Source organism: Galeopterus variegatus, unplaced genomic scaffold, assembly GCF_000696425.1.
Source record: "Galeopterus variegatus unplaced genomic scaffold, G_variegatus-3.0.2 Scaffold971, whole genome shotgun sequence".
Lineage (NCBI taxonomy): Eukaryota > Metazoa > Chordata > Mammalia > Dermoptera > Cynocephalidae > Galeopterus > Galeopterus variegatus.
This window is the reverse complement of record NW_007727082.1, coordinates 117,742-145,095: the sequence shown is the minus strand read 5'-3', so window position 1 is coordinate 145,095 and position 27,354 is coordinate 117,742. Positions and strand designations below refer to the sequence as shown.

The following is a 27,354-nucleotide window of genomic DNA, read 5'->3' as shown; positions in this document are numbered from 1 at the left end:
GGTCAAGGGTTTGGATCCCCCATACTGGCCAGCCGCCAAAAAAACCCAACTAATTTTGCTGGGCTACTTCACAGACAAAGCAAATGCTGTGTCTGCTTGTGAGGTTGGTTGACAGTGTCTGGGTCAAATGGTTGACCTTCCCTGGGTCATGGAGAATCAGGAATCAGGGGAGATTACCAAAATCGTTAATCACAAGAGCAAATCATCAACTAGGACTTAACTCCTCTTTATTATGCTCTTTTAAATGATATATTACTTAGAGGGAAATTGAAAGAAACACAACGGGTTTCAATCATGTACCTTTCTCACTAACCTGCCGTATTTATTATGGGAATTTTCAAACAGGCACAAAAATTGAGAATGATATAAGGAGTGCTCATGTGCATATCATCCTCACTCCAATAATTATCAATATTCTACTAGTCTTATTTCACCTACCCCCAGCTTTGCAGCTTTTAAAAAATAATCTTTCATTGTTAAATATCACCATTAGATCTAATCAAGTACTGTCTTCTATCTTGCACAGAATAACTTTAATTCTGCTTCTCTCAAAATAAGGACTTTGTCAATTTTGTCCACTGCTGTAGCTCCAGATCCTAGAACAGCGCCAGGCACATGTCAGATTACTGATAAGCATTTGTGGATGAACAAATAAATGCAACCTCTAGCAGGTTCTGCTGTGTGCTTGCTGAAAGCCTCTGCCTTATTTCTGCTTAAGGCCTTAACTAGAACTCTGGTTGTTACGTGCTTCCTCAATCTGTTACTATTCAGCATTACTAATCCCAATGACTGTGAACAGTCAAGAACAAGAGAGTAGCTCTGACTACTGCCACAGATTTCATTCATTTCAAAAACTACAGGGCCTGGCACTGAACAGAGCCAGGCAGGAAACCTAGGGAGACATGAGGAACAATTGCTAGATGTTGGGAGTCGTTAGAAAATACAAATGCTCAGTGATACTCAAATGCCATTTCTGGACTGGTGCTGGGCTACGACAACATTTTTCACCAGTTGCAGCAGAGTGGGAAAAACATGGATGCGGTAGTGCACATTTCATTAAGCTAAGTGCATTCAGTGTAAAGCTCAGCCTGTTCTGGGTTTATGTCCTTTCTTTTCTGTGAGCGTGTGTGTTAAAATGTCCTTTATTTTATGAAATGATGGTAATAATAGAAGTATTTTTGTGATATAAAAGAATTGTCCTTTCTTTCAAATTATGTATCCCCAATTTTTTAAATGTTTTAAAACCAGAAATCTATAAATTTTATAACTACTGGAGTAGACCAGCCAGAAACACTATTGTGGATAGTAACATCCTATGTACCAGGTACTTTATTGAACATATTGCTAATCCTTGCAAGGTAGGTGGTATTAGCCTCATGATACAGATGAGAAAACTGAGGCACAGAGACCCTGAGGTCCCATGCTAATAAGTGGCAAAGCAAGGACTTTAAACCCAGGTCTATGTGGTTATAAAACCTGTATTTGTTGCTCTGCTACTTAAATTCTCAAAATATTGTCTCCAGACCAGCATCATTAGCATTACCTGGGAACTTGGAAACTTGTTAGAAATGCAAATTATAGGGCCGCCCCTAAGCGGGAGACAGGGGGATGGTGGTATCAGCAATCTGTGTTTTAACAAGCCTTCCATGCAATTCTGATGCATCCCAGAGTTTGAGAACCATGGCTGTGCTGCAGAAGGGAAACTGATGGGAGCGTGTGTATGGTGGTGGGTGGTGAGGGGTGCGACTGGGGTGGGGATAGCACACAGCCTTGAGTCTTAATCAAGGACCAAACCTAAGCTTTACTAAGAAGCAGCAGTTCTTAGTAACACATTAACTGGACCACAGGCTGAATTCATCTTGTAACTTGTCAGAAGCCCACCAGCAGGTGTGTTGTGTACAATGACTCTGCATAGTGAGCCTGCAATGGTCTCCACATATTGAGGGTTAAGGAACTAGGATCAGCTAATGTAAAATGTCTGAAGAAACTCATAATTCTCTAAGGAGGAAGACCACATAAGAGAAAAAGATGTGCCTGGGCTACAAATCCTCCCATAAGCATCTCCTCCCTGGAATTGTCCTCAGGTGTTAAGTGGGCACCGAGGGGAGGAGTCACATGAACGTATGTCACTCTGGGAGTGAGGACCCTGTAAATGAGCGTGGACTGTTGGGTGGAGTCCCATGTATATGTGGTCAGTTAGAATTTGTGTCAATTCCTCCTTCCCATTCTCAGGGTGAAATCTGAAGTCAGAAAAGTAGATAAAATACTTAAGGAAGAAAGGAGTGTGAGGAGAAAATCAGAAGACCTGTGACTCAGCTGAGGTGTTGTTATGTTTGGAGGGCCCTCGAAGGAAAAGGGACCATTGAAAAACTAGTCAGAGAGCATCACCTGATGTCATAGGAGGTGAAGACGGAAGAATTTTCAGAAGGAGAGTATGCACAGTGGAACCTGAAGCTGGAGCTTCTGGAAGACTGGAACCAAGAAAAGGACTCTAGGCTCAGCCATCTGGTAGTTGGGAGGCTGCTGGTGAACTTAAAAATAATTGCTCCAGCTAATGGGGTGGGTAGAAACTAGGGAAGAGCAGGTGAGCAGGATGGACGGTAAGGAGACGGCAGCAGAAATGAAGACCCTCATTGGATGGGGTTTGGAAAAGGAGGAGAAAAATTCAATGATCTTCAGAGATTCCCTAGAGGCTTTCAGCAGAATGCAAGTATGTTTAAGGCAGAGGAACAGGCCATTGAAGAGGGACAAGTGAAGACATCAGAGAAAGAACTCATCAGGGAGTATTTGGCAGAGAAAGATCCCTAGGGAGGGCAAGTAGGTGAGACAGCTTTGAAAAAGGATGGGGCATGCCTCTACCCCAGGTCAGGAGGGAACATGACTATGAAGACCGACCTCATGAACTAAGATGAAGAGAGACAAAACAGCTCTCTTAGGTGGGACCTTGATCTAGCACAAAAGTCAAACCTAGCTCAACTCTATGAAGTGAGAGAGATATTTGGGACAGAAGCACAAGTGGTCATAGGGAGTCAGAAAGAAATGAATGGGATTCTCTGACATTATTGAGGGCTATGGAGACATTAGGAAGTTAGGCTGGACCTGACACTCAACAAGGCTTCGTGACTTCTCCAGCAATGTTCCCACCAAAGGTGGGACTGACATGGCAGGGACCTAAGGGTCTGAGGGTACGCAGAGCATTCCTGATAGCAGTCAAGTGGCAAGAGCCCCATTTCTGCTACAAGGGTGAAGTGAGAGGGGCTGAACAACAGGAGTGGCACTGGAAGTCATGAATGGGCAAGAAGAAGTGAGAGGCAAGCCTCAAAAAGGTAATACTTAGTAGGTGCCATGTGGTGTGATGGTGCCATGTGGTGAGGCTGATGAAGCCTAAAATGGGTGTTGAAAGGAGACCTGCAGCACAGAGGTTGTCAGCAGGTTGATGGATCAGACACTGAGGTCATTCAAAAAAGGGAACTGGGCTCCCTCCCACAACCAGGCACACCGCCAGCACCAAGGAGCATGCCAAAAACATCACCTCCATGTGGGTAGCCCACCACAGCCACCACAATAACCATGGCTGCCACAAAAGTGGCTAGATGCCACAACCACCATGCAGATGGTCTGCCAGCCACTGGAGTGCATTGACACAAGGAGAGTCACCAGCAGAGACCAAAGAAAAGAAGAGGATGTCTCTCTCCACAAAGCCCATTCCAGTGTGACAGAAGAAGCATCTGCTCTACAATAATATTGGGGGACCTGAACACATCTCTCAGCATTGGACAGATCATCTAGGCAACCAATCAACAGAGTAACTATAACTCTTTCAGAGGGAGAGAAGAAATCTAGTGTAACTAGAGGGGGGAAGGGGGAGGGAAAGGAGGATGGGGAGAGATTGGACAAGGGGCATAAAGAATAAGTACAATTCGTAACAATATATATGCTAGTAATATTGATTTGATCAACATATGTCAACGCTGAATCCCAAAAATATGTATAATCAATTACGATTCAATAAAAAAAAATTTTTTTTAAATGGGAACTGGGTTCTAAAGATGGTTAATCAATGGAGGTAAGGATCTGAACAGGAAGCCCCATGAAAAGAGGAGCTGTGATTGTGAGCTAGTGGTTTGGAGAGGCTTTGGGTGCTGGAATCAGAATAACATTTCCTCTTCCTCCAGAGTCCACTAGTGCCCATAGAAGAGATCGGTAAAGGGCAAAGAGTACAGTATTGTTGACCCTACTTATGCCACTTCAGCCACATCATTTTCAAGCACTATGTCATCCCCCTGGGACCATGTACAGCTACCATTCATTTTTCTCCTATAATTATTTCCATGGTTGTTTAAAATACAGATTTAGAGCACTTAGGGGTCAGTTTTTATATTCTCTCCCAACACCTCACTTCTACATTGCCCTCAACTCCCCATTTTTGTTTTGTGAGCTGTTTTTCTCATTACAAAAGTAATCTATGCTCATTTGGAAAATACAAACTAATAGGAAACAATGATGCAAAAAGCACCTAAAAGTCCAATATCAAGAGATTACCAGTAATTATTATTTGGAGGACTTATTTATTTATTTATTTGGAAAGGCTGGAATTGCCTTTATTGGAGGTGGACTACTTTTTGTCTTTTTTCCCCATACTTACACATATACAAATGCACATTTAAAGAATAAATTGAGATGACATTGCATAGTTTTGCATCTTATCTTATTGTAAGAATTTTGATTAATCTCTGAAAATACGATTTTTATTTTTATTTTTATTTTTTTCCTTTTTGTCTTTTTTCGTGTCCGGCAACGGATCGCAACCCTCAGTGTCGTGCCCGTACCAGACCGGGACCGGCAACGGGATCGCAACCCTCGGTGTTGCTCCCACACCTCGCTCAGCCAGTGAGCGGGAACCGGTCTGTACGTGGGATCTGAACCCTCGGCAGGAGCGCCACCACACTCCCAAGCGGCGCACTGTAGCAGTGCGCCACCGGGCCGGCCCTGAAAATACGATTTTTAAGAAATAGGAAATAACGAGCAAGAAAACCAACAAAACCAACTCCTTCGTGTGAATGTAGCATAATTCATTTAATAATTTTCCTATATTGGATATTTAGATTATTTCTAAACTTTAGCTATCATAAATAATCCTGTGTTGAACATCTTTGCACTCCAATTATTTTTTATTTATTTATTTATTTATTGTCCTTTTTGAGACCGGCCGCACCGCGCTCAGCCAGTGAGCGCTGTGAGTGCACCGGCCATCCCTATATAGGATCCGAACCCGCGGCGGGAGCGCTGCTGCACTCCCAGCGCCGCACTCTCCCGAGTGCGCCACGGGCTCGGCCCTGCACTCCAATTCTTATCTGCATTCTCTATTATTTCTCTAGGAGAAACTTCCAGATGTGGAATTTCTAGGTCAAAGATCCACCTCTTCTAGAGAGAGAAATAATTCATAGTAGCTTTCAATCATATGGTTATAGTTTTTAAAAGTAGTTAGTATATTTGAATTATAATTTTTAATTTATAATTTATACCAACTCTATCTTCTCAGGAAATTTGTTTTCTATTAAAAAGTACTGCATGTAAAATAATATCAGATTTTTACAATATGCCTTTTCAAACCACTATTTTACAAAATAGAAGGTATCTGCACTTACCTCCAAGTATTGTTTTGGGGCAACCAGGTTGATCCAATCCTCCATTTGGATAGAAGTCGATGTTTCCTAATGGTTCCCTGTAGCCCAGTGCTGAAAGAGAACATGCCGCACTCTCACGCTGCTTTGAACTTTTCACATCTCACAGCTCATTTGCTTGCAGGACATAGTCAGGGATTACATTGTTATTATTATTACTATTATACCCATTTAAAGGTTTTGTCCAAAATTACCCAACCAGTTAGCTAGAAAGCAATAAATTCAAACTAGGTGACTGTGAAGATGGTAATGGAATTTACTTCCAATATTTCTAAAGACGGTAGGAGAGTGTGATCACACATTCACCACAGGGCTGATAAAGTGATACATTTCTTCTTCACATTTGGCTGGAGTCTTCTAATGGCCAGGTGCTTCCTGGGCCTCTATTTGCATTTGTGTACATCTTTAATGAATAAGAAACAGGAAAAAATGAATTTTTATTTAGCAGGCAAAATATTTCAAAATTTGGGATCCAGGATGGTAAAAAGATGAAAAACACTTCAGAAAATGGGCAACTAGGAAATTATAAATAGATTGAATAATTGCTTGTTTTCTTTAACCATATAACCCCAAAGTAATCAGTAAAATGCTCAATTAAAAGATTATTTATACAGAGCTGACCTGTTAGCTCATGGTGTTGTTAACACCAGGATCAAGGATTTATATCCCTGTACTGGCTAGCCGCCAAAAAAAAAGAAAAAAAATGATCTATAAATATGCATAAATATAGTGTGTCATGGTAATAATAAGAAGGATAGTTTTTATTTTTTATGTATTGAGAATCTACATGTGTCTGTGGGCATGATACTAGGTGTTTTACACACTTTTCTCCTAATTTTCACAATGTCTGCAAAGTAGCCATTGGTAAAGTCAGATGAAGTAACTTAGATGTAAATATGGAGGTTCAGAGGACTTATGAAACTAACATGACATCACTAGAAAGAGAAAAAGCTGGGATGTGAGTACAATATCTGCATGACTACAAAGCTTACACTCTTTCCTTCAAAATTCACTTTCCAAGAATAAAAAAATTAATTGCTCTATTCCTTCAAGCATTAAAACAGCATTGAGGTACTGCACTTAAGTAAAGTAATACTTTGCAAACTCCATAGTAAGAATGCAGCTGTTTCACAAAGAGACATTTCTTCCAAGGCACACAATTGCTGAATACCACACCAGAGTCCCCATGATAGGTGGTCAAGGGTTTTTTAAGTGGTTGTTTCACAAAGAGGATGTATGATTAAATGACTGCTCTGCTCTGTTCCCTCCATCCTGCCTGGATTCCTACTCCAGCTCTTCACCTGGACATTTGGATATAGACACCCATCCTTGAATATCACCCACATCCACATAACATGTACCCAATCCCAACTACAAAACCAGCAATGGCCAGGAAGATCTCCAGAGAGCCAGAGAGCTATGGGTGGTCAGAGTCACTCTGTGTGAAGAGACACAACACGTGAACATACCTTTCAGCTTAAGAAAATAATGAGCAAGAACCAACAAAACCAGGAAATCACGCAGCCAAACCAACTGCACATATGGAAACATTTTTTCGTATGGTGCACAAATTGGCCTGTACTTGACTGGGCATGATGATCACTTTAAAAATTAGAAGTGACAATGGGGACTGGCCAGTTAGCTCAGTTTGTTAGAGTGCAGTGTTATAACAACACCACGATCAAGGGTTCAGATCCCTGTTCCAGCCAGCTGCCAAAAAAAAAAAAGTGACAGTGGGAAAATCATTCCCACTCCAACACGAGATCCTGGGTGCCTACATTAGCCCAGCTTCCCTTCACTACTTCTAGGGACTTGGAACCTGCCCAGTAGGAAAAGAGGGAATCTAGAGGAACCTGATCCGCCCCTGCATGATGATCGCCCCAGGGAGAGACTCTTTGGGAGTCTGGGGCGGTCACTGACCCACAAGGACAGGAATGTTACCATCAATGTCGGAATGAATGACATCAACGAACTGCGCATCACTGGGATCTAATCTGTCCTGGGGAGGTCTCCCGTTGAACAAAGGGCCTGCAGGGTCGAGACCTGGAAGAAAAACAGAGTCACTTGGCAGCCCCACGCCATGACTCACCTGCAGCCGGGCCTTTGATCCTTCCCCAGGAGGATGGTTCACAGGCTGCAGGGCACCCTCGGGTGGGCGAGCACTAATATTCCCAGCCTGCATTGTCAGGACTCCTTTCCACAGCCCTAAAGCTTTTTCCCACAGTGGAGATGGTTACCCTGGCAGTGCCGCTGAGAACGGCATGCCAACTCCATCAGGAGCCGTATCTCATGCAGAGCTCAGCAGCAGGGAACGCACACACATGTGGGGACCATGGGTAGGCATAAACTGGTTCTTCAAGGAAAAAGCACTGGAGGGTGCATAAAAGAGAAAAGAGTAGATGTGATATTCATCTTTATCCCATTCTAGATGATCCAGAAACCTCCCTCAACTCTTCCTTCTTGTTATTAATAAAACCCTTTTATAGCTTCCATTTTCATTCGTATATACTAGCTCTTTGATCCACATTGCAAAACTGTGAGGGAGGCAGGGTAGCTATTATTCCCATTTTACAGATGAATGAACTGAGGTTCAGGGAGATCAAGTGTCTTAACCAGACACCTCCCTCTCTGTTGAGCTCTCGGTTTCACTGAACTGAGCTTAGCAAGCTCATCAGGAAAAGGCAAAACTCATGGTCAGGCCAGATATCAGGCCAGGTGCCAAAGAAAAAAATAAAGTGGGTGTCAATCCCCGCAGAATTAACCCACTCAATAAATGCCTGAACTGATTTCTTGCCTTTGGTCAATGTTAGCTGTGTGTTCCTCACCATCCCTATGAAACAGCTGTAAAAACAGGGGACCAGCTCCTATGATGTTGTAATACAAAACAAAAACTTTAAACTAAAAAGCAACCAAAAAAACCCAAAAAAACAAAAACCAGAGCTCAAAAAGGCCCTGCTTACTAGAGCCCTACCTGGAGCGAAGGTTTCAAGGGATGTCTTGCTTGAAGTTTTTATCCATGAGTGTCATTTTAGATGACATCTCCCATCCCCCAAAGTTACATAGAAAATCCAAGACAACATCTTTGCCTCAACTTTCCTGGTTCTAGCTTCAGTCTCTCCATTTCTCCTCTCTCAAGGCTCTTTTGCTTTCTTGAGACACGTCTTTGTCTGCCTCTTTCTTTTTTTTCCCCCAGCCTCTCTTCTTTTGTCTACTTCCAACTGAAACTGGTACAGGAGGAGATGGGTCAACACTCAGGCATGCAAGTCCACAGGACAGTCTTAACATGAAAAACTCATAACCTTGGAAAGAATTTGCTGGAGAAGCCTCTCGCTCTTCATATAACAGCACCACTTCCTAAGGAAATTAACATGAAAGCCCCAGTTTATAGCAACCTCCAGATCGATGGTGGATAAAACATCCAAACCAAGACAATTTTAAGAGTCATAGGATGCTATTAATAATTATATCAGGACAAAAAGTCCAAACCGAGACTGCCACAGGCAAACCTGGACTTGTGATTTCCTTAGTAATAAGCCATAGCAAATAGTCTGTTTACAATGTCAGCCAAAAATTATAGTTAAACTGCCCAAAAAGCAGAGACCAGAATACACTGCAGTTCATATTCAAAGTAGTTGTGGGGACAGGTTTGCTGGGATGCTAAGGGGTGAAACTGGGGTGTAGATAGAATAAGGCAGTGGAGGGCTGTAGCCTACTAGCACCCACATTAGAGAGCAGAGTTTGCTAATCTCTTCCCAAACTCTGTGGTCAGTGATAGCTGGTAGCTTGAGAACAGCCACGGTGGGAGTATTGACACAAGGAAATCAGCAAATGCTACACATCACGGCTTTTTCTTTTTTTCTTTTTAAGTAGCTGGTTGATTTCCAAGCACACCACTAGGAAAAGTTCTACCCTCCAGAAGAGGAACTCCCAACAGATAAGGGACACAGACAAATTCAAGCCATCTGTCCTTTCTACACATGAGAGAAAATAAAAATTTTAAAAAGTAAAGGCACACTGATTTCTAAAACATAATAATAATATTAATAAAATTGTTAGAATTAAAAAGAGCTTTGCTTCCCTAGAAAAGCAGGTAAATGAGGGTTGGTGGGGCTGGCTGGTTAGCTCCCTCAGGAGAGCATGGTGCTGATAATGCCAAGGCCAAGGGTTCAGATCCCTTTACTAGCCAGCTGCTAGAAAAAGAAAAAAGAAAGAAAGAAAGAAAAGCAAGATAAGAGTGGCATTTGCCTTTGGGGTGTAAGTAAGAAAAAAATACCCAGGAAAACAATTTGACCTCAAGTACCAGGGCTAGAGGATATGGCAGCCAACGTGCTATGTATGTGTATGCATGTATGTGTGTGTGCATGTGCGTGTGTGTGCATGTGCGTGTGTGTGCATGTGCGTGTGTGTATGAGAGACAGAGACACAAAGAGACAGAGACAGAGGTGACTTGCCCAGGGCTACCTGCCTAGTTTAAGCAGCACATTCAGATTTGCGGCCCTAAAAGGTTATCTCTCAAATGTTGTTGGTTTGAATCATTTACCTCTCCTCTCCCTCCATCCACTTCTACCTTCCCGATTCCCTAGATTTAAAACAGCTTTCTGAGTGTGAGGGTGGATTCTGGGAAAGTGAATGGGAGAGGTCTTGAATCTGGGAAAGAAAGCCACCCTCAGCCCTTCATGTGTAGCAGTGGAAAGTTACTAAGCACTGGGCAAGTGATCCCAGCAAGGGAGTCTTTGTTTTGGGTTTGACTTGCTGCTTTTCTGAGTGTTTTCATTAGTGTTGGACTGAAAGCTGATATGTAGAGGGTAAGCCCCAGCCACGGAAATTCCCAACTCATTTTTCTATCGTGAGACACCAGCTTTCCTAGGGACTGAAGTACATTAGGTATGTAGTTCAAGCTATCCTGGATTAAATGAAAGGAAGAAGCCTATCTGTAAGGTGCACATAGATCAAATACCCATTGGACATAGCTGTTTTTCTAGCCATAAGTGAAATAGTCACCATCAATTTTTTTCTATGGCATGTTCAATTTATAAAGTGCTTTACACATATTTTGATAGATAATAACTTGAGGTCAATATTATTTTGCCCAAGAGGACCCACACTTAGAAAGGTTAAGTAATTGGAAGAGCTGGTTTCAAACCCAAGGACTTGGATTGCCTGCATAACGCTCCCCCAGTGAACATCCTGCCCAGGCCACGACCCCATGCCCCTTCACAGGAGCCTTACCTGTAATTCTCCCCAGCTGTCCCTCGTACATTTCTCCAACAAACCCAGATATGTGGGCTCCTAGACTTACTCCAATCATGTAAATGTTGTAAAGAGAAGCTCCTTCTGCCTGGAATTTCAAGAGGCCCATTGTTATAAATTGTAAGGAGCCAAGGAATTGACATTTGAAGAAATTTCCTAGCTGCTGACTTTGGAGAAATATTTCTAAGAACCTTATATCTATCTCATTTAAATGTTACAATGCCCCTGCAAAGTAAATACTGTTCTTTTGACTACACAGAAGAGGACACTGAGGCCCAGAACTGAAGCCACCTGCCCAGGTCAGGCAGATGGGGAGGGGAAGGGTGGGATTCAAACCAGTCTGTCCAACTCCAACCCTGTGCCTTAACCTTTATGCCATGGTGTCCCCCTTCATGCTTCTGCTAGAAACCAAGCCAAGACATCTTTAAAATCTTACAGACTGGGGAGAGGGGTAACAATACATTTTGATGAACTCCCTTGTCTTCATACTGGTTCCACGGGGAGGGAAGGAAGAAAGGAAAGAGAGTGGGATGAGGGTGGACTACACTGTCCACAGGCTGCTGGGACAGTTTGTCATGAGTCATTTTAACATTCACTTTCCCAGGGCTGTGGCTTAGGTGGGGAGTTCATGTAAAACTCTGGCCACAGTGGCCACCAGGCCTGACTCTCTCTGAAATTGTGCTGATTTTATGTCACTTTTTTGTTTGTTTGTTAAAAGGAGAAATTCATGGTATAGATCAAATACATAAAATTTAAGGGTTAACCTTTGTAAGTCTTCTAAAAACATAAATCATCTCATCAGACCATGTGTCTCAGTTTAGGTTTTGGATAATCTGGTCACTGAACTTTTGGCACTTCTAGCAAAGAACAGCTATCAAAGTTGATGAAGCGCTAGGAGTTTAAACCAGGAAATTTCTAGGCAGAATCTCTTCTTCCCGTAAGACATATTTATGTGAATTAGAAAAAAATGCCCCTTCCTCAAGGCATTTTATCATCATCTGCTGGAAAATTATCATAATAATTATATAAATCTATAACAGTACGATGACAATGATGCTTTCCTGGATATACACAACCTGCACAACCCCACCTATGGGCCTTACATGAAGCCGCTCCCCCCACCTTCCCTGGGACTTACTCAGATTTGCAAAATGTTGCAAAATAGTTCCTTTATTCACTGAAGATATATCTTGGCTTTAAAACCCTAGTTTCAATTTGGCCCTGAATCTTCTAAGAGAATTCTCTCTTACCAGCATCTTGTCGATAAATTCCTTCAAGACTATGGCTACTTTTTTGGTCTTATTAGATGCGTGGGTATATATTACAGTTGTGGCTCCTCGGTTCCAATCAACAACAACCACATTCATGTCTTCTACAGAGAGCAAACTCTCTACTAAGTCCCCCATCCAAACTGGAGGGGAGCCTGTTGGCCTAAATCCATGGACAATGAAGGTGGTTTTCTTGGTCACGTTCAAGTTCCCAAAAGCTGTGGAGTTGATGACTTGTGCGCAGGTCAGGTTTCTCCTTGTGTATAGCATCAACTTCACTTTTAATCCCGTACCAACCACTGCACTGTGAAAGCTCAGTTTGGTGAATGAAGGACATGTTTCATCTGTGTCTGAAAATAAAAATTAGATGGCATCATGACAGTTCTTTCCTTAGCTGGGCATACTCAAGAGTGCTCTCCTGCACTCACCGGAGTCCTTCTTTATGTCCGTTGTAGAACCGGGCAAAGAGCTAAATCTATTTGAGTGAAGTTACAAAGTCAAACTTCATTCCAAGCTCTTAAGTAGTGATCCCTGGTTTCACCAGAAAAACCATTCTTTCAAATCCTACCTTCCTTCAAGGCCTAACCTGGAAGTCACGTCAATGAAGCCTTCTCCAACCCTGCCAGCCATAAGTACTGTCCTTCACTCCAGAACTCCCAAAATGTAAATTATTACCAACACAATGAAAACACTCTGGGATGTATTATGGGTATTTATGTACATGTGTGTCTGTCCCATAGACCACAATCTCCTTCAAATGGTGTTTTATAACCAGTGTACCCTTCACAGTGTCCAGCACATGGCAGAGGACTCAATAACTGACTCTGCATGGTCCGACACCTCTTTCCTTGTCTAGAACACCTGCCTGGGTGGCAGTGGAGAATGTGATATGGCTTGCCTGAGCCTTTCAGTAGCATCTGAAACTGTTGACCACTGTGGCCTCTCTTGGATCCTCTCTTTCTTTGCTCAAGTACCAACTTCAAGCATTTATCTTGCTGAGTAGACTCTAAGGAAGGCCTTACAAGAAAGGTTGGAGATGGGAGAGGAACAGTACATGATGAGCCTGGGGAATCTTGTTACACCAGAAAAACATGTCGCAAGGACACAGGAGAGAGCCTGAAGGGGCTTCTGGTGGCCAAATCTGAGATACTTTTAGCACAAACTAATTAAGGATAGTAATGAATTATAGGCCTTTGGAAAGAAATAGAAATCTATGATTCTATAACAAATAAATAGATAAGGAAAGAAACAAATAAATGGAGAAGAGAGGAATATATATAATGCTGAATGCTGACCGGTAAATATAGAGAGTGTGCTGGAGTTGAACCTCATCATTGTACAGCTATCATAATGGAAGATTAGTTAGCAAGAATCATCTACGGATGCTAAATCGAGGCAGTGGGAGGATTTCAATAAGGAGTGTAATATTTGTATGGTCTTAAAGTGTCTCTCACAGATTGCTTATTAGTAACTAGCGGAAAAATAATAACTATACAGTGGAGAAATTGGACACCACCCCGACTAGGTTAGCAAAGCTAACATCACCAGTGAGGGGCAGACAGACATCATGTGCCTCTAGCCGTAATGCACTGAGAGGAACAAAACATCACCTCTGTAGTATTCCAGTAGGGAATGTATAACTTGAATCTAACCATGAGGAAAAATCAGACAAACACAAAATGAGGAACAGTCTATGAAAAAAAAAGAGAGCCGTATTCTTACAAAAGGTCAGTGTCATAAATGTCATAGAAAAGCTGTAGAAATGTTTTAGATTACAGGAGACTAAGGAAACTGGATAAATAAATGCAACACCTGGTCCTAGACTGCAACCTGCAGTTGAAGAAAAACAATGCTATAAAACAAATTATTGGGTCAGTTGACAAAATTGGGATCCAGACACTAAATTAGATAAAAGTATGGCATCAGTGTTAAATTAATTAAGATAGATAAGTGTACCATGGTTATGTAAGAGAAAATCCTACTTCTTGGAAAATACAACTGAAGTATTTATAGATAAATGCTTATTCCCAAATGGTTCAGGAAAACTATTATGGATGGACAGGTAGATCACAAACGATAAGGCTTAGGTGGCAACATGTTAACAATGGATGAATCTGTGTAAAGGGTTATTGGTGTTCTGTGCACATTTTTTTTTTAACTCTTGTAGCTTTTCTACAAGTATAAAATTATTTCCAAAATAAAAAGCTTAAATAAAAGAAGAAATGGGAGAGGGCTATATCAGTGATAGAAGGGGAGGGAGGCTATGGTTTCTGATACCAGGAAACAAAAGTAGATATTAATGCTTAAGAGTTCTGCTCAAAAGGGAAGAGGGACTTGGAAATAAACTGAAGGTCAAGTTGCAAGTTGCAAGATGAAAGAGGAGGTAGAAATGAAGGAGGGCTTTGAGATCCTTGGACATTGAGACAGTGTGTTACTTTTGCAATGTTAGACTCGCAGTAGGCCTTGGATCAAGAACCATGATCAAATAAAAGTTAAAAGTAAAACTCTGATTAACAATGGTATCCAGACACAGTAATATTATGATTGGGAAAACTGTATTATTTTGTATTATAAGAATTATTTAAAACTGTCCAATGACCCACTGTCCCACACCCTGCTTGACTGAGAGAACAGCCAAGTAGGAAATAAACCGGAACAACAAATAATCCCTAGTTCCAAGCTGGAGATGAACCTTTAGGATATTCAGGAGAGGAGGCAAGGCACGGTGGATGGCTATTCTTGGGAGGAGGGAGCAGAAGGGGAAAGACTGTTAACTTGCAACAGGCCAACAGAAGACAAGAGTACTCTAGGAAATATCTGTTCTGACTTCCTCCAATAGGAATTTAGGGACCATTTGCCCTGGGCCCCTATTCTCAGTGAATTTTCACTTGCCCAACCAGGAATAGTGTCTTCTTCACTCTGAGCCTCAGAGTAGGCTTCATCCTGAGATTTCTGTCCATCCTTAATAACCTGGGTGCATTCATGCATGCATTTATTTGAAACTTCTTGCAAAGGCTCTCGTACTCAAGAGTGAGTGAAGCTCCAAAATAGAATGAACAAAAGAAACCCAAATAGAAGGTTAAACATTAAGGAGGCTTTAAAATCTCTCACCCTAGAAAAGAGGTGGTTAATACATGCCTCCTTTGACTCTACTTCATCAAATAGCATGTACAGTGAGGCATCTTACAATATAAATATTTTCTTTATCTGTGGGCCTTTTCATTTGCTCTTCCTGTAGATTGCATGCTTCTGGGAACACGGATTTGTCTGGCTGCTTGTAGAGCAAGTCCCAGAACAAATAACTGTTTAATTAGTCATCTCATTGAACAGGAGGTGTCATGGGGTAGGGCTGAGCCTCTTGGTCTTAGCTATCAGTGAAACTGTGTTTTGTTCCTGATAGTGCAACTGACTCACCAGGTAGCCTGGGGAAATTATGTCATCTTTCACTTGCCACCTATCTGCCCAAGAGAAGAATGCTGTGGAGATAAATCTGAATGAGGTCATACTGGAGAAGACAGAGATTTCTTTCCCAAGAAAAGGACTGTTTAGTTGCTGTGTCTTTTCATTTTGAGCCAAATGAGCACGATTAGGCCAGTGTGCCATAAGTCGTATGTCTGAGTCCTTGGAAGGCCAGAGAACAGTAAAGAAGTTTTGTCCAGAGCTATTTTTTCAGCAGCAACTGCCAATTTTAGCATCTATGGAATGGTTCAACCAACCTCCTTGACACGCTGAGTCTTTACTAGCCCTTAAAATTGATGGTTAATAATAGTCAAGAAAGGCAGAACAAATGGATTTTTATTTTTCATTTGATAGAACCACTCTGACTTCACTTATTTTTAAAATGTCTTAGTTGTTTTGTGACGGCACTGTACCCTGGAGAAGCCAATTGTAAGTCCTGAGTGAAACACGGTAGATTTCCCTGTTCCTCTCTTATAGTACTAAATAGTGTGAGAACGTTACATATATTATCTCTTATCCTCAGAGAATATGTGCAGTTCATTCAACCAAATTCTACTCTATCCTAGGTTCTGTGTCAGGTGGCATTTTAGGGGGAGAGCTAGGCATTAATGAAATAAGACACAGGTGGGAAATTGCTACCTGTGATACGTGCCATGTGAGAGAGATACGGTGTACAATGAGAACTTCAATAGGGAGCTTGGCCTGGTCTGGGAATCAGGATTCTTCCTTCTCTTACATCATCGGGAAATAATGTTGAGTATCTAAACGGCAACAGCGGGAGATTCTTTTAAAAGAATAATAAAATTATAATAACATCAAAGTATGATAACATCAGACTTGGGCAAATTCAGGTTCCCCAAACTATTAAGCTTTATGTTCATATGTATTTTTTTCTTTTTATTGCCTAGACAGTGTTTCAGGTGTTATATTCTTTTTCATTTTGATGTGCCCTTTTTGCCTTGAATTCCAGCAAATGGTGTTTTTACCCTAACACTCGGCTCTCTGTTAGCATTTGCCTGGCATGTCTCCATCTATCCTTTTTATCTGTTGAATCCCTTTGTTTCAAGGAATCTTATATAGCATCTAGTTGGGTTTTATTTTATGACCCAATTTGGGAGTCTTTAAAAAAATAGGTGAGTTTACCTCATGAACATTTATTGGCATAACAGAGGTAACTGATGTGGCAGCCATAGAAATGTCTCACTAAAATCTGCCTTCAAGAGAACCTTCTGTAGGAGCACAACTGAGGTGGCCGATGGCCTCCAGCTGCCCCACAGAGTTAACACTGAAGCCATGGCTCCCCCAGGCTGCTCCCAGCCAATGACTGAGCACCCTGGGGTTACTAGAGCAGGTCAGGCAGGCCATTCCTGCCCCACGTAAGGTTCTTTTAACTGGCAACTTTGGCTCAGGGACTCCCGTCAGTCTGGCTGAAATATTCTCAGAATTGTGTTGGGGTCTGAGGCTCTCCCTACCCAATCCTTCCTTTCCTCTCTCCTTTTTTCAGGTGCCAGACCTGCATCATGGTGTGAACACTCTCTCTGCCCACTCCTGCTCCCTCCTCCTTTATCCTTTACACACATGCCCCGCCCCCACCCCACCCCTCTTTTGCACGTCCAGTCCTATCTTGGTGTCTGCTTCTCAGAGGACCCAAACTGACACAATTGGATTCAATACTGTAATGCTGTATTTTCCAGCTTTCTGCCCTCTACGTTCTTTACCCTTTGCTATATGGCTTGTACTCTCCTCTCTTTTTTTGTTTTCTGTTTTTTATTTATGTATTCTTTCTCATATTAGGAAATTAATATAGCCTGCTTTAACTATTCTGGTGTTTTCTTTTGTAACTTAATGTAAAAGATTTAAAATTCTGTTTCATGGGATGTAAACATGTGGACTGTACACCAGAAGTAGTGATTACATGCAGAACTGCTCCAGACTTAGGTATATTTATTTAGACACAATTATTCACCCGTGTGTAACCCCTGGCAAGGATTTTTGGGCACCTGGAAACTGTATTTCAGACTGTTGTAGAGTGTGTGGCTGACTCCGCCCTGTGTTCTGCTGCTGACCTTTGTTAGAACAGTTCTTCCCTTACTCTGCTCTAATCTTTGCTTGTAACTTGAGACAGTATCTAACACTGCTCTGTTAAAATGACGAGGACATTAACAACTTAGTACTTCTCCCCAATCACTGTATTTCTACCTCCTGATTTTCACCAGTTGTAAGAGTATTTTTAGTTCATTTGGTGATTCCTTCTGTAGTTTAAAAATAAATATTTAAGCCTCTATGTGCTGATGTATCAGTCACAAAGAGTTTCTGCTCAATTTACTGTATCTTTTCTATGTACTCTATCTCTATCAAGGAAAGTGAGAAGTTAATGCTCTTATATTGCCTCCCACATCCTCCCTGATCCCTCCTTCAGAACATACACACTCTCACAAACATATACTTTTTTTTTTCTCACTGTCAAAGTATAGTCAATCCTCGTTATTTGTGGACCTCGTATTTGCAAATTAATTTGTAACCCCAAGACTAATTTGTACTTGAGGTGCTTTTTCGGTCATTCATGGACATGTGCAAAGTGGCAAAAAATTTGAGTCACCTGACATGCACATCCTCAGCTGAGGTCAGACAAAGCAACACTCTGCCTTTGTTTCAGCTCTCATACTCTACAGAAGTGACCTTTTCAAGGTCACTTAGTGACGGTCACTTAGTGCCATGTTTTTTGCTTCCTGTGCTTTTTCTTGGTTATTTCACTGTTTTAAATGTCCCTTAAGCGTAGTGCTGAAGGGCTGTCTAGTGTTCCTAAGTACAAGCAAGCTGTGATGTGCCTTACAGAAAAAATACGTGTGTTAGATAAGCTTCGTTCAGGCTTGAATTGTAATGCTGTTGGCCCTAAGTCCAAATGTTAATGAATCAGAGTAATATATTAAATAAGGTGTCTTTAAACAGAAACATACAGAATATTATGTATTAATCTGTTGACAAAAACATTGTGACCAGAGTCTTGCAGAAACCTAACTCTGTGTTTTCCCTTGAAGCGATGGCTCAGTATTCACTAATTCAGAGTTTGAGGCCACTTTATAGAACATAACCGCCACAAATAATGAGAATGAGCTGTATATAAAAATTATCTTCTGGAATCATATTTCCCCAATTATATAGTTTGACTTCTATAAAGTACACATTCATGAGTCCTTTTCCTAGGCTTCTCCCTTCACCCCTAGGTAACTGGCTCTTTCCATCTTTCCAAGGAGGGCTCTTGGCTAATATAATTCCTAAGTTTATTCATATCTAAAAATGAATTCCTTAGTTCAAATGATGACTTACCTGGTTTTCAACAATATTCTTTCTCTCAGGAATCATCGACATTATTCTACTTTCTTCTTGTGTTGAATTCTACTCTAGAAAACTTTTCCCCTTTTATGTTACTTACTGTTTTACTACCATGTACCTGAAGCATTTCCTCCTTATTCTAGAATAACTTCCCCCTACCAGGGTAGAAGCTCCAAGATAATTGATCTAGATAGATATTTTTGACATCAACAAATGTTTCCTGAATAAATGAATATTGACCTGTCACATTTTTCAACCATTCAAAATGATCCATATGAATATTACAAAGAATATGTGATGCTTATAAAATAAATAGAATATAAAATGGCATGTGCACTATAATTGAAACTATGTAAAAATATGTCTGTAGGTGATATGGCCTGGAAAATAATATGCAAATAAAAATAGTTTATGCATTCCATTTCTGATGTTCTTTGTTTAAAATTTCTCCGGAATTAATAACATTTTTAAAAGAAAACATTAAATTTATCTTAACTTGGATCATGTTACAAATTTGTTTAAGCAAATTAGTTCCTTGAAGGCAGGAACTGTGCTGTTTTGGGTCCAATATTGTGTCCCCAGAACCTAGCACCAGAACTTATCTTTTTGTTGGATGCCAAATTCTCAGGTAATTTGAAGAGCATGCAAGCACTAGATATATGTGAATAACAAATTTGTTAAATGGTTTCACCCACATAAATATAGTTCTTTAAGTTCTAATTTATGTCGTTATTTCTAAAGTGATCAACTACTTGTACGTCTTCAGAAAGCAAAACTCTGGTCTATTTTGTTGTTTTATTTCAAAGTCAAGGTTGTTCAGAGGTAGTATTAACAGAGTACAACCATGTATAACTGCAGAACACGTTAAACTGGTTTCTAAAGCTTAATCTCTTCTACTAGAATTTATTTAAAACAAGATAAATTTTGCCTATCCTTTTCAGACTATTTTGAAATTTAGTTACTCTGAAATGCCTATTTCCTGTTGACAACTGGAAAATTACAGTTGGATGTGTTCTCTCTCCAACACCCTTTGATGAGGAATTCAGACTCTTATTCAGAGCAGGCATGATTATCATTTATTGACTTCCTCTTTTAAATTAAAAGAAACATATCCAAGTGGGATGTCAGGGCACTCTACCTATAACTTCTTCAGTGATAGCATATTTGTGCCTGAGATGTTTTGTTATAATTTAATGCATGGGCAGCCGTGACCATTTACAAGTATATTGTCTATGGCTGCTTTCCCACTATAACAGCAGAGTTGGGTGGTTGTATTAGTCCATTCCTGTTGCTTATAATAAAATACACAGAACTGGGTATTTATAAAGAAAAATGAAATTTATTGCTTACAGTTTCTGAGACTGGGAAGTCCAAAGTGCATCTGGTGGTGGCAACGGTGACCCAGGGGTCTCACATTGCAAGATGGTGGAAGCAGTGAGAGCAGAGAGAGAGAGAGATTCTCCTCTTCTTTTAAAGCTCTCAGAACCACACCCCTGACCACCATTTTTAATCCATTCACTACTGCATGGTCCTACAATCCAATCACCTCTTCAGGGCTCCAACTTTCAATTACCGTAATAGGATTTCCCACCCTCTTAAAAGTCACAGTTGGGGCTAAGTTTCTAATACATAAAACTTGGGGGACACAATTCAAGCTTTGATGTGTTTGGGGGGGACATAATTCAGTCTACTACAGTGGTTATGACCAACGGCCCATAAAGCTGAAAATATTTACTATCTGGCTCTTTACAGAAGAAGTTTGCCACCTTGGTCCAATGTTTTTTTTTTTTTTAAAGATGACCAGTAAGGGGATCTTAACCCTTGACTTGGTGTTATCAGCACCACGCTCACCCATTGAGCAAACCGGCCATCCCTGTATGGGATCCGAACCCGTGGCCTTGGTGTTATCAGCACCGCACTCTCCCGAGTGAGCCACAGGCCAGCCCCAATGTCTTAAATAAAACAACATGATTTCAGAAAGAACATGAGTTTCAGAGTCAGACCTATGTTTGAGGCTCAACTCCATTGCCTACTAGCTAGGTGACCTTTGGTAATTAATTACCTAACCTCTCTGGGCCTCAGTTTTGCACCTGTAAAATGGTCATAATAATGCTAATTTGTAAGGCAGTGCTGCATACTGAACCTGAGGCAAAAGAAAAACGTAACCTCTATACATACCGACTGGCCAGTTAGCTCAGTTGGTTAGAATGCAGCCATACAACACTAAGGTCCCTGTTTCAGATCCTGGTACCAGCCAGCCACCAAAAAAAAGTGGGGGGGGACAAAATATACTCCCATATTTTGAACCATATGGGGGAATGTTCATAAAAGCTCCACAATCAAAAACCATGACTATATGGGCTGGCCCGGTGGCGCACTGGATAGTGCGCCGCTTGGGAAGCGTGGCGGCACTCCCGCCCGAGGGTTCGGATCCCACATACAGACCGGTTCCCGCTCACTGGCTGAGCGAGGCGCGGGGACAACACCGAGGGTTGCAATCCTGTTGCCGGTCCCCGGTCTGGTACGGGGGCAACACTGAGGGTTGCGATCTGTTGCCAGACACGGAAAAAGACAAAAGACAAAAAAAAAAAAAACATGACTATATATTAAAAGCCCTGTGTTATTCAATCTGTTCACATAACATTGTTAACCTCATAGGAAGTGAAGACAGGGAAATGATGGCCTGGGCCCAGAACAAGGAACCGGCTGATTGGAAAGGACTTTTCCCATGACAGGAATGTAAAACAAACAACAGTCTATCTTTATGTAAAATTTTGATATTTTGCTCATTGTGGATTTATTGTCATAGATTTTTAAAAACATTTCATTAAAATATCATTTATCTTGATTACTTTGTTTTGGTACCCCTCCTCCCCCTGTAATTTTGCACCTGGCAAGTGCCCCACTCACCTCACGCTAATCCTGTCCGTGCTGTCAGGATTTTTGTGAGAATTAGAGATAATGCCTGTGAGGGATCTAGAGCACTACCTTGTACATAGTAGATACTAAAAAATTACTAATTGATGATGTTGATAAATTGGAATAACAGTATTTACCTCATAGGGTTATTATGAAGACTAAACGAAATAATGTTAAGTAAATTGCTTAGCATGGAATTTGATATATAACAGGTACTTAATGAGTGTTAATTCTTTTTCTCCCATCATTTTAGTTTCCTTGATTTAACTAAGGATATCTAAAGCTGTATTAGCCACTGTAGAAGTAAAAGTGCTTCTCCCTGGCCAGAGATCTGGACTAAGGCTTAGAGACCTGGCTTTGGTCTTGGCTCTGTCACTAACCAGGTTAAAAAAACGGGCCAGCATTTTTCTCATACTAACATGAGAGGTTGGTTCCTTATTCCCTAGAGATTTAGCTAATTTCTAGCACTCTTTTTGGGCACAAAATTCCAAAATCTGAAAGCTTATTTAAAAGGACAAGAGATAAATACTCAGGAAAACAAATCTCCAGGGCAAACTCAATAACCAAAGGCAACAATACATAGCTAAAAAATAAATATAGCAAGAAAATAAAATTAATTTTAATTTTAATTAAAAGACCTGGAAAAAAACATACTTTACTCTTGTAGTTAGAATGCTGATCAGATAGGTGTTTTGTCACCTTTACGTGAAGCACTTTTTTTGCTAATTAAATGCCCTTTAGTTAACAAACATGATTCCATATGATAAAAATCAAGAACGAATCTTGAAAGCATTATGATATGTGAAAGAAGCTACTCACAAAATACCACATATTATATGATTCTGCTCTCATAAAATGTTCAAATAGGAAAGAATAGGGAAATCTTCAGAGAGGGAAAGTAGATTAGTGGTTGCTTACCGCAGGGATGCAGAGACGGGGGTATGACAGCTACTGGGTTTCTTTTGAGGTCGTGAAAATGTTCTAAAATTGGTCATGGTTGCACATGTTATGAATGTCTAAAAGCCATTGAATTGACACATTAAGAGGATGAATCATATGGTACGTAAATTATAGCTCAACAAAGCTGCTTAAAAAATGGTTCCTATAACTTCACAATTTCATGGGAAGACCAGATTGAAAAGATGGAAGGTATTTGGGAGGTGACAGAGGGCAGAAGATTCACTTATTCTGTCAAAATAGAACCAGGCTCCCAGTTTTCCTTCGTTCACATCCAAAGGAGCATCTGTGAAAAGAGATGGTGGAATTGTGGGCAGAAATAACCCACTGACGAAGCGATTGTGAGTGTGGACAAAAGGAGAGAAAGTTCTGAGATCCTATGGGAGTCAATAAGCAAAGGCAGGCTCACATTAACCCATCAATATGGCCGAGTCAGCTTATTGCTAAAAATGAAGATATCAGTTTATCTCAGATCCATGGGTGGTGAAGTTTCCCTTCAACCCCTGAGTCCACTAACCTCGACACCAAGCTGACAGATGTGAAATTCCACTTAATGCATGGTATCCCATGAGGAAGAAATACAGGCATGGCCCTGACTCACACTTCTTTTTATTTCAAGCTTTGGGTTAAGTGTGCTCAAGCTATCATTTTCTCCACCCCCAAACGTGACACAGATGTGTGTTAATAACCTCTTTAAGACAGAGGTTCACTGTCAGGTTTACTGATTCTCACTGCCTGAAAATATCAAGATGAAGAGATACGTTTTTGAGTATTTTGCATGCTCAGCAATGGATGTTAGTATCTGGGATATAAGCTTACTACATATTAATTGATGAAGCCAGAATGTTTCTAGTAACCCATGCTCGAACACTCTCTTATGCTTGCCTGAAAACACTGTTATGAAGAAATTTTTAAAAGTCCAAGAAATAAAAATCTAGAGGGATTTTTAATTCTAGGCCAAAAACTTTCCCCTGGAGACGTTAGAAAAGGAGTTGGACATGCCTATTTTAACAAAGGCACAAGGGGGAGGTGACATGTCCCTGCCATGAGATTCAATTAAAATTTTTAAGTCTGAAAAGTAACTCAGTATAAATTTTTTATGGAGAGGACCACACTGTGAATATGGCACTAAAATTTTTTCCTGAGCCAGATTGTGAAGGGATCACAGTAGGCTAGGATCAAACCTGGTGGAATACCTTGTGTTTCTCTCTTACTCTGGACAGACACAGACAAAAAGCATATGGGCAGAATGCCCTCTTGATTAGAAGGATATCTCTGCTTTTAAACACTGGCTGTATTTCAGGTTTTCTCACACTCATCTCTTAATCATGTGCATAAATATGCATATTCACGCCCCCTCATTCACCTTTGCCTTCATGTTAGAGAAAGATGAGTCACACACACACACACACACACACACACACAGAGGCACGCACGCACGCACAGTTCAAGAGGATCATTCAAGAGGATTTCCAGTATCTGAAGAAATAATTCTGTTTTTGGCGCTAAGCTATTTTCTCTGGGAAAATATCTATTTTCGCTCAGTGAGCATAGTTCAAAATATTGATAGCAGAGTAACTTTACAAAATACTTACAACAAGCAGCCTTAATTTAGAACGATATTTGTCAACGTATGTTCCTTGCAGCTGAAAAACCTTGAGGGTTTATTAAAAATGCAGATTCCAGGTTCTCATCCCAGACCTGCCAAATCTGGAAGCTTGGGAGTGGAGTCTCTGTATTTTTAACAACGTCCCCTCCCTGCCAGGTGATTCAAGTGCACTTTAAGAGTCTGCTAGACATGCCTTGTTCACTAGTAAGATCATTCCTAACATGATTTCACGAAGATTAGAACAACAAAACAACAATTTCTGAAAGTGAATGACTTGTATCCTTGGCATTTTTGAATCCTATCTTAAAATTTACTGAGTTTTGGACTGCAAGACAAAGAAGGCAAAAACAAAAAGTCAATGTATTTGCAATTCGTAATTTCTGCTATCAGATGATTATTATTCACAACCTCCCCCGTGAAAGTTCCAAGTTCATAGTTTTGTAGGTTACTGAGAAGTCTAGATTTAGCTTACAGCTATAATTATGTTTTTTCCTTCCAGCTATGAAGTGTATTGTCCTGTGACTCTGTCTGCTTAGATTCTCTCATGCAGCAGTGACAGTCTTTTAGAATCATTCAAAACAAGACTTTGCTTATGAGAAGATGTTAAATAAAAAGCAGGTCATGAAAAAATTAAGTTGCCATTATTCCAACTTTGTAAACAGAGATATATAATGGAAGACTGGAAGAAAGTACCCACAAACCATCATCAGGTTTTTGTGTTAGGGTTAGCCCCCACCCCCTTAAGATATCTCTAAATTTATGTTCATTTTTTTAATTAAAAAAAGGTAATAATATACACTTTAAAATGCTGACTTCTAGTTGAAAATATTATCTGCATAGTTTTAACTTACTAGTAAATCAACTTCAAAAGTGTATATTAAGAAATTGTTCATAAACCTGAAATGCTAATACAATTATTTTAATTTTTCCATTTCCCTTCTAAACTATGTAAAGGCGTACATACATGATTATAGTTTATCTAAAATTTGAGTTCTACTTTTTCTATTTTGCATTATTTTGTCAAAGGACAAAATTACAACAAATTTAAAGATCTCAATTGGCTTTACTGCAATTCTAGAACTGGGCAACACTTTATTCCATACAATCGAATAACTTCTGATGAGCCAAGCAGAGGAGGATGGTTTTATAGACAGAAAAGGCTGAAGAAAGAAGAAACAAAAAACAAAAAGTGAATTGGTCGTTTCAAAATTACTTTCCTTGTGAGGCGGGTACAGGGAGACAGAATAATAAAAAAATAACTGATTAGTTGACATTAGGTAACTTCAGGCTACATTTTTTGTGTAAGGATTAAAGAAGAAGGAACTTCATTATCATGCTGATTAAAGATTGAAACTCGGGGCCGGCCCGGTGGCGCACTGGATAGTGCGCCACTTGGGAAGCGCGGCGGCGCTCCCGCCCGAGGGTTCGGATCCCACATGAAGACCGGTTCCCGCTCACTGGCTGAGCGAGGCGCGGGAGCAACACCGAGGGTTGCGATCCCGTTGCTGGTCCCCGGTCCGGTACGGGGGCAACACTGAGGGTTGCGATCTGTTGCCGGACACAGAAAAAGACAAAAGACAAAAAAAAAAAAAAAAAAAAAAAAGATTGAAACTGGCCTGTTTGAGAGACTGGCTGTTACCTTTCTCTCCTGACCACAACTTAGTTAAGGTTTGGTGACACGAAACTTAGCAGGGGTGACTCCATTTTGACTTTTAGTCTGGTCTTTGGGGGCCTACTGCAGGAACTTAGTCCAAACGAATAGACTCTTGTAATTTTTATTTAACAATTTAAAAAACATGTTTGCACATTTCTGCATAGCATCAGAATTATTTTTAAGGCCCCTTTTAAAGAAAAAATTGAGTTGATATACTGTACGTTATCAATTCCTGTACGTAGGAACATTTCTGTTGTTTCTAGTTTCAAGTTTTATAAGTAACATAGACTTCTCTCTTTATGTGAGGCTTTTTTTCCCTTTTCTTCTAAAGAGTTATTTCTTTAGAATAAATTCCCAGCAATGGTTTTACTAGTTTAAAGGGCATGAAATTTTTACGGATCTTAATGTGTAACATATTTCCCTATTGTCCTTCAAAAAAATTATACCAGTCTTCTTAAACACATGCATTGTGAAAAAGAACTGGATTCATTAAAATGGCTAAGTGTTGAGGGTTTTTTTTTTTTTAAGCATTTTACTTTATTTTTGTTGCTTTATTATGTACACTAGTGTTTTTTGATTTCTTCATTATGGCTAATCATTTTTAAAGCTATCAATATTCCAGGCACCATTCTGAGGAGTTTGCATATATAAAATTACGTTGTTCTATAAGAATAAATTAAATGAAGCTTCACTGCTTGAAAGTATAATAACCTACCCTCCATATATTAGATACTATGAAATAAATTTTTTAATTTCCAGAAAATAAGTAATCCCATTTCATAGAGGTGGAAAGGCACAGGAAATTTAGCTAAGAGAAAAAATAATACTATTCTAGATTTTTCAGCATATTTAACTTTTTTGCATAAGAAGTTAATTCAAAGAAATAATAGCTTCTTTTATTATTGAGAAAAAAATTTTTTTTCAGAATTAGAAGGTTTATTTAACCGATATCTTCTTTCCTTTAAAATGACCATATGGAACTTTAAAAGTCCACTGAAGGAAACAGGATGATAAAATACAAAATGACAATACTAGTACTAATTTTTAAAAAGTAATTAAGAAAACCATTTAATAAATGACCTACCCGATCTCACCAAGCACATCAAACTGATGAAGAAGTACAATCTCAGCATATGGAAACTGGAGAGAATGTACGTCACATTCATAGGAAGAAGTATTCACTCCGCAGAGCGTTAGAGTTCCCACTGCGGGCTCTGCTCA

General features: G+C 40.2%; 1 protein-coding gene across 2 annotated transcripts in view; it reads right to left on the bottom strand.

The window, feature by feature from the left end:
• LIPH (lipase, member H) overlaps positions 1 to 27,354 on the bottom strand; it is a 37,352-nt gene extending 9,998 nt beyond the window's left edge. The window contains exons 1-5 of one of the 2 annotated variants that reach the window (XM_008573915.1): positions 27,218 to 27,354; positions 12,185 to 12,552; positions 10,914 to 11,022; positions 7,626 to 7,727; positions 5,649 to 5,738 (exon numbers count right to left, since the gene is read on the bottom strand). In XM_008573915.1, the coding sequence (XP_008572137.1) occupies positions 5,649 to 5,738; positions 7,626 to 7,727; positions 10,914 to 11,022; positions 12,185 to 12,552; positions 27,218 to 27,299 (751 nt within the window). In that variant the 5' untranslated portion in view covers positions 27,300 to 27,354. The remainder of the gene's footprint in view (positions 1 to 5,648; positions 5,739 to 7,625; positions 7,728 to 10,913; positions 11,023 to 12,184; positions 12,553 to 27,217) is intronic. The other variant, XM_008573916.1, reaches the window with a different exon arrangement.